The sequence below is a fragment of the Poecilia reticulata genome, chromosome 22, assembly GCF_904066995.2.
Source record: "Poecilia reticulata chromosome 22, P_reticulata-male-v2, whole genome shotgun sequence".
In the NCBI taxonomy this organism is placed as follows: domain Eukaryota; kingdom Metazoa; phylum Chordata; class Actinopteri; order Cyprinodontiformes; family Poeciliidae; genus Poecilia; species Poecilia reticulata.
The window spans coordinates 6,487,012-6,495,292 of record NC_088851.1 but is presented as its reverse complement, the minus strand read 5'-3'; the positions used below and the strand labels follow the sequence as shown (position 1 = coordinate 6,495,292).

General features: G+C 37.0%; 1 protein-coding gene across 1 annotated transcript; it reads left to right on the top strand.

Annotated features, from left to right (window-relative positions):
- The first annotated feature begins 2,816 nt into the window (after positions 1 to 2,816).
- On the top strand, positions 2,817 to 6,747 carry LOC145549948 (uncharacterized). The gene is made up of 2 exons (XM_081602966.1): positions 2,817 to 3,070; positions 4,954 to 6,747. The coding sequence occupies exons 1-2, from the start codon at positions 2,983 to 2,985 to the stop codon at positions 6,183 to 6,185; spliced, it is 1,320 nt and encodes a 439-aa protein (XP_081459092.1). The 5' UTR covers positions 2,817 to 2,982; the 3' UTR covers positions 6,186 to 6,747.
- Positions 6,748 to 8,281: the final 1,534 nt, after the last annotated feature.

Sequence of the window (8,281 nt, the reverse complement as noted above, 5' to 3'; positions counted from 1 at the left end):
CATCTTTATTTTTTTTAAAAACTAATGTTTGATTAATGGTTAATGTAACACAGAAGGAATACCAGACACGCCTTAAGATGTGTGCAGAAGGCTGTTATATCAGAGAGTCATGTTTGACTCTCACTCAAGAAGGCGCTTGTCCGTATCAAAGCTGTCAGGTTTTTTTTTAGGGGCGATTGCTTCCTCTGTGTGTTCAACAGATTCTTTTGGGCGCTTGCCAGTAAGAGTCCGCAGCTTATTCCCGTTTCCTCAACTGGGAAATAGAAAACTTTAAAGGGGAGGAGGGATGTTCTGGAAACCTGGTGATTTTCATCAAATTGAGCTTTAGTATAAAAGATATAAAAGAGTCCCAAAACTGTTGGAGGGATATAAAATAATACGGTAAAAGTGACTTGAGCAGCAAGAAATAAGATTTAGCGTTTTTGATCTCTCCATGATCTTTGACTGTTAAAATCAACCAAACTGTATCTGATATAATAACAAGCGAAAGAAGAAATATAAAATTACTTTAAAAATAAAAACAAGACAGAGTAGAAGATTACGCTCCTTTGTAGACAGGTGTAATTTTCTATTTTCTGGAATAAATTTTTGTTTATCCTGACATTATCCTAATGCTAACGCTTTTTCAATATTATCTTTCAACGTCTCGACCAAATACTGCTGGCCGTGGGGTTTTACCCACAACCACCTGCAGATGCCTGGAGAACCTTCTGATAGATCCATCTGTCTGTCAGGATCATCTCTCAGTTCTCCTCCATCATCAGTTTTAGCACCGGCGTCCCACAGGGCTGTGTGCTAAGCCCCCTCCTCTACTCATAATCACACAACTGTATTAACACAAATTTTGGGCATTAATTATGCACACATAGATATTCCTCTTAAAATCCCAAAATGTTTTTACTTTAAATGTACAGGTATGAAGTTTGACTGACAGAATGAATCCTCTGTAAAAGAAGTTGCCTAGTTATTGCATACACAGGGTTTATTGTGTGGTTATTAGTTATTAAGACATTACCACATATGTAGGAGTGTTTTATGTAATTCATTGCAGCATTTCTTTAACTGGTGTAGTGATTATTGCACATACTTCTTGCACATACCTCTCTGTATGTGTCAGTGTTGCTTGCAGCACGTTTCAATAAAAGTTGGGACAGAATCGAAGGTAGAGTCGGCACTTATCCAATAAAACGGAATGAGAACAGATAGTCGTTGCTTAATTGTTAAGGAATTTCTTTTTGGCGCCTTTAGAGTCCCTTACAAAAATATTCATACTCTTTGGACTTTGTCAGATTTTTCCCACATCACAGTTAAAACTTTTGTGAAATTTATGATGGTTGTATGTCATAGACGCACAGAAAGTGGGAAGCTGTAGCAAAAAATTGTTTTAAAAGATGTTTACAAATAATATTCCTAAAATATACCACACATTTGGACTCGTCACACTTATTTTAGAAGTCATCAAACCAGTCTATGCAGTCTACTTATCCAATTATCTTGGTATGCAACCAGCAGCTATTTTAAGGTCTCATTTGGTAGAGAACGTTCGTGAGCAAAGATCATGTTGAGGACGAAGGAACACAGCAGACAAGTCAGAGTTAGCTTGTCAGACAATAACCTGAGAATTGACTGAAAATGGCACAACAAAGACAAGACTGTTCATGTAGGATGAAATTAAACAAATAATCCTGGATATAAACAGAACAGCTGTGGTTTTTGTTGCGGTATTATAGGTACAAATATCTGTACACAGTTTATAGATAGAGTAGCATTTTCTTCCTCTTTCACTTCTTTTTATGCATGAATATGATTGATACGGCCCTGGGCCTTAAGGGCTGGGCTGCAGGTGTTTTTGTCTGTCTTGGTGCCCCTCTCCTTTGCAGGTGTCTCTGATCCATTGATTGGGAGCGCAGAATATTTGAACCTGGCTGTCTCCACCTTCTTGGTCGCCGTCATGGGGTTCCATTGTGTCAAAAATAAGTAGAAAGTCATGTGTAGATGTTGGTCCATGTCGTCGCTATGTGACTTTGGTTGATGTCTGTGGTCTTAGTGCTTTATGGATATGTTGATGTTGCATGTAGATGTTGCATATGAAGGTGATGACTATGTTAGATATTACACATGTCTATGTTATGTGTTCGCTGCATATGTACATGTTACATTTGTTATAACTCTAGCTGCGTCGTGGTTATATTACTCGCTGTCATCTTGTCAATTCATCTGCAGTAAAGCAACAAACCCTTCGCAGTTGTTTTTTATGTAATTTCTGTGATTGGTCAGTGTCGTTGGTCCATGCTGTTGGTCAGTGTTGTCTGTTCTCTTCGCCATTGATAAGTGTTGAAGTAGGTCATGTCTGATCAAAGTGTTTATTAGATATTACAAAAATGTTGGTCTTTCAATATTAGTGTTTTCAAAATGCTTATATTTCTACCTTGTATTTTACTCGGGCATTAATCTACAGCTGTGAAGGGTTCACTGCTTTATTGCAGATGAATTGACAAGTTGACAGTGAGTAATAACCACAGTGCAGCTTGAGACATAACATATGCAACATCTACACGTGCAGCGAACACATATGCAACGAACGCATATACAACATAGACATATTCAACATAGACAAATGCAATATCTAACATATGCATCATCTACATATGCAACATCTACATACAACATCGACATATCCATAAAACACGAAGACCGTAGACATCAACCAAAGTCACATAGCAACGACAAAGACCAACATCAACACAAGTTTTAGATGTGATGATCGTATGATCCACCAGGTGGCGGTAATGCAATGACATGAATAAAATAGTCATAAAATCCTAAAGAAGAAGAAAAAGAGTAGGAAGAAGAAGACAAAGTACATGGTCTGTTTTGTTGCATGCTCCAGTGTTTCTCTAAAAATATCTTCAGTCCAGCTTGAACGAGTTTATCTACGAGCAGTTTACTGCTGCTGGAGAAACATTCACAGAGTTTAAAGAAATGATCTTCAAGTCGGAGGAAGAGATGGATGATCAGCGCAGACTGCTTGATTTCTCCCGGACTCCCCGGATAATCTTACACCGAATAGGTAGGAAAATATCAGCGTTTGGACGAAGGTTAATGTCTAAATATCTTAAGCTTTCTGTATGTGTTTCATTTTAGTAACTGTTCTTTTCCCGTATAAATGTTTCGTTAACAGGTAAATGAAAGCAGACATCACAACAACATGGCTTAAATATGTAGAGAGAAAATGACCTTTTTTTATGGCTCTCCTTATTAACTACTGAGTTTTACTTTTGAAAACGGGAAATGTTAATGCAGCGCAAATTTAGTAAAGCAAGCAACGTAAAATAAAAAAATACATGTGTTAGTTGTGTAATTGAAATTTTTACAATGTGCCCCCTTCACCCCCCTTGTGCTTCAGGTTGTGCCTGATGATGAGACCATGTGTCTGCATGATCTCATCATGATATTGGTCTCCTGCTCTCCCATAAACTTCCACAGTATCATGTAAAAGCAGGGGATGTCTGTGATCCAGGAGACAATCTGGGTGTTACTTCCCCAACCCAGAACTGAGACTGCATTTCATGCATTAAGTAACACCCCCCCCCCCCTTTGCTTAACAATAGACAAAGCAAGGCCATCGGGGTTCTGCCCCACAGAATCCTTGGTACATAACAATCAAGGAGTCACACCTATAGTCCAATCAAGTCTCTCTTCTCTCTGTTGGGAAACACCCAAAGAGGGTGACACCCTACTGGTAAATGATCTACTGACCAGAACCTATAAAAGGAAACCAGAATTCACTGTTAGGCAGAGCAGACTTGACAGACTCCTTTGACTCTGTACTTTTGTTCTCACCTTGTTGCAAGGTTTTAAGAATTTTTTTATTTTCTTCTCATCCAGACTCTTGTTAAGGTAACTTTTTCCCACGACAGTAGCTATAAAATTTAACAATTTATAATCAATAAATTGTGGTGTTGATTGTTTGTCAAACCAAATATCCTATAAAAGTCCAATCAACAAGCCACCGCTGCACTGAGGCGATGCTACGTACGTAGGTAAAAGAAGTTCATTGTCCAAAAAAACTTGAAAATCGTTTTTATGGTTTATTATTTATAGTTTGACAAGCAAGTGACAGAGATCAAGCTTTTCATTAGTGATGTGTCGAGTAATCCAGGAGGATTTTTATGAAGCTCGTAAAACAGAGAACTCACCTGAACCCGAGCAATTAAAGTTTTTATTTTTTAGTCATCAATTGTCCCTGGTGTCATACAACCAGATTAATCAGACTTTATGTATCAGAATCACAAACATGTTTTACTTGTTTATTCATCGTAAGGCTTCATGTTGTTTTCACGTTGCCTGTTTTACATATATTGTCCTCTTGATGTGATAATCAATGATTGGATGGAGTTCCTCTGTGCTTCATGAAGTTTCATCTCACATCACTAATTTTCATTGTTTCCTCTCCTGCTGTGGTCAAAACCCACAGTCCATCCCAGTGCATGCTGGTCCGATTTCAGTCCCTATACTTGCAGAATATGGACCCACAGTTCTTCCTGTCTAACTTAGAAAAAAAAACTAAACAACTATTAACCGACAAATTCATGTTTGTAAATAAACCCCAAAAATATAAAGTGAACTAAAATAAAATTTTAATATAAGTCAATGTAATAAAATAAATGATAGCTCCAAATAATTATCTTGAAATAATACAATTTACTGTTAAATATTAAGAATAATCTCTACTACAATTAACTTTGTAATAAATAAAATATAAATTTTTAAATCTGTTCATTTGAGAATTTTCCAAATATCAGCTGGATTTGTTGACTGATCTGTCTCTCTGTCTACGCTCTTGAATTTTCAAGTGTTTTTTATATTGTTAATTTCCGTCTTGAACAATGAAGGTTTCTCCTATTTACTTGAGTAAAGTTAACAATTTCTCTTTTTCTCTGTTTTCTCGAGATTCCCTGCAGTGTAACGTTTATAACCAGGAGAGGAGATCCACTCTGGACCAGGATGAGTTAAAACCTCTGCAAGTGAAACAAGAACAAGAAGAGCCAGAAGATTATCAGATAAAAGTGGAAGAGAAAGAAGTTTACTGCAGTCGGGGTGAAGAACAGATTGAATTAAAACAGGAAACTGATACCTGCATGGTGGTTCCTGTTGATGAGCAAACAAACCAAACTGAATCCGAACCAAACAGGAACCAAGACATCTTCCAGGAAGTTGCTGAAGCTGAGAACCAAAATCAGGAAAAAAGAAAACCTTTCTCATGTGTGACCTGTGAAAAAAGTTTTAATCTAAAACATCATTTAACTCAGCACATGAGGATTCACACTGGTGAAAAGCCATTTACATGCGTGACCTGTGGAAAAAGTTTTTTTCAAAAACAGAATTTAACTAGTCACATGATGATTCACACTGGTGAAAAGCCGTTTTCATGTGTGAACTGTGGAAAACGTTTTAGTCAAAAACAGCATTTAACTCTGCACATGAGGATTCACACTGGTGAAAAGCCGTTTTCATGTGGGAACTGTGGAAAAGGTTTTAGCCAAAAACAGCATTTAACCCTGCACATGAGGATTCACACTGGTGAAAAGCCATTTTTATGTGTGACCTGTGGAAAAGGTTTGAGTCAAAAACAGGATTTAACTCGACACATGAGGATTCACTCAGGTGAAAATCCATTTTCATGCGTGAACTGTGGAAAAAGTTTTAGTCACAAACGGCAATTAACTCTGCACATGAGGATTCATACTGGTGAGAAGCCGTTTTTATGTGGAACCTGTGGAAAAAATTTTAGTCACAAACTTAGTTTAATTCACCACATGATGATTCACACTGGTCAAAAGCCGTTTTCATGTGTGAACTGTGGGAAATGTTTTTGTGACAAACCAAGTTTAACTAAGCACATGAGGATTCACACTGGTGAAAAGCCGTTTTCATGTGTGAACTGTGGAAAAAGTTTTTGTCAAAAAGGGAATTTAACTCAGCACATGATGACTCACACTGGTGAGAAGCTGTTTTCATGTAGGTACTGTGGAAAAAGTTTTAGTCAAAAAGGGAATTTAACTCAGCACATGAGGATTCACACTGGTGAGAAGCCATTTTCATGTGTAAACTGTGGAAAACGTTTTAGTCAAAAAGGGAATTTAACTCTGCACATTAGGCGTCACACAAGTGAAAAGCTGTAGAGATATTTTCCATACATGTCCTGTGTTGAGGTTCACTATAGAATTGATTTGGTTAAAAACTAGAATGAAAGACTGGGCATTTCATGTCTATAAATCTGAAAATTGTATTTGTTAGATATGATCATTTGGATACGTAGAGATGTGCAACCATGACACATTTTCCTTCAGAGATGCTTTGTTGTTTTTTTCTGGCATATTATCTGTCAAAAAACAATAATGATAAACTGTATGTTGTTGTATGAACATCCAGTTTGTGTCAAACTGTATGTTGTGTATGTTGTGTGTGTTCAACGTGAAGAGCAGAGGGCTCAGTACACAGCCCTGAGGAGAGCCAGTACTGATGCTGATGGATGAAGAGGTTTTGTGGCCCACTGACTATTTCATGCATTAACAGAGTTTGACCGGACATGGACTCACTTCCAGAACATTCTCACAAGATTGGACTTGAGGGATTGATTTGTATTATTATGTACAACAGGGAGAGTTTATTGTTTTCTTTTGTTGTTTTCAACAAAGTATATTTTATAGGATGGTTGTTTTCAATAAATGTATCTAAAAAATATTTGTGATAGTTTTGTCTTTGAAGTAAAAGGAGATTGAGACTGATTTCACTTCTTTCAAATTATATTAAGTAGTTTTACTCAACCTAATTAAAATCTTTTCAAATGAAATAAAATGCATTTGTACTTTTAAAATAATGCAAGATTCACCACAAACTAATTCTCATGCATTGATTGCACAAAGTACTTGATTGTTTTCAATTATTATTTGCCTTTTTCTCTAGTTTTTCTTTAAAACTGTGTTCTTTTCTGCTGTAGCTATTAGATTACTGGCTTTTTATGAAACTATTTTTATGTAGATAGGTGTATTTTAGAAAAATAAAATTTCATGTAAGAATAAAAGTTTTGAGTTTTCCTTCAGTGTATGTTATGCCTTATACTTGAACCCAGCAGATGGTGGCCGTACACCTGTACTGGTTGTAGTCACTGTGGTTCCTGTAACTGATGGTTTGCCGGTTCGAACTCCCCAACATCCATTTCACTTGTTGAGTCCTTGAGCAAGGCACCAAACCTACCTAACCTGCTGTTAGAAGTCTGATGGTGTTGATTGTTAGCAGCTTCTATCAGTCTATCAATGTAGCTTACCACCATCAACTTGTAAAGCCCTTTGCCATCCTCTGCACTACATTAATCGCTATACATGCATTTACCATTGACTACACTTGCTTTTTTGTCTTTTTGTTCTGTTTTTTTTTATTAAACTTGTCCTGTCTGGCAGTGTGGCATTCAGCATTGTGGAGTGCCAAGACCCTAAAGACTTACATAAGTGGACCATTACGACTTCCGCCTGATATATTTACATGAAAGTTTGTTAGAAACTGCTTTGGGGTTATTTTATTAAATTGTCATGAGACTGATGTGTCCCATATATGTGTTGCGTCAGTCAACACCTCCGCACAATAATTTAGCGCAGTGAGTGACATGTTTTGGGGTTTTTTTTTATTGCAGATGCAATAAATGAGTCCCTGTAGCTAGCTTTGCTACCATCACGTACCAGGGGCGCCGCCAGGAATCCTGGACCCCATGACAAAAAATTAAATTGGCCCCCCGTGCTGTTACAATTTCTTGAATCTATTTGACCCATAAAAGGCTTGCAACTGCCTTGCTTTCTTTGGTTCAAGACTGATTCTAGCACAGTATTTACTGCTCAGGAATTTTACATGCAACAGTTTGCATGCTCTATGCAAATAGGTTGCTTAATTTTTTTAAATTAGTTTAATCTTACTGAAAAGTCTCTCCCCACGAGCAAGTCATAGCCAACATGCAAATTCTAAATAAAGCAATCCAGACTTCTCAAAAAATTCTATGTAGTTGCATTTCATTCAAGCTGCAGTATATAACTTTAATTAAAATAATATGTTTTCTCCATATTGGTAAATGTTGTCACCATGTCGTGACAGTTTGTGATGAGACAGATAATCTGTGTAAAAATCAATTTCTTCCACCTCCTCCTTGAACTGCTATTGGTATTTAAAGCAATGCAAAGTTCTGGTCAAAAACAACCAATCAGAACTAGGAGGAGGGTCTTATTGCTGT

What these genes read in the sequence shown, in the direction of transcription:
- LOC145549948 (XM_081602966.1), top strand. Translation starts at nt 2,983, where the DNA reads ATGATCTTCAAGTCGGAGGAAGAGATGGATGATCAGCGCAGACTGCTT. An exon ending in GATAATCTTACACCGAATAG is followed by an intron (nt 3,071 to 4,953) that starts GTAGGAAAATAT and finishes TGTTTTCTCGAG; the next exon opens with ATTCCCTGCAGTGTAACGTT.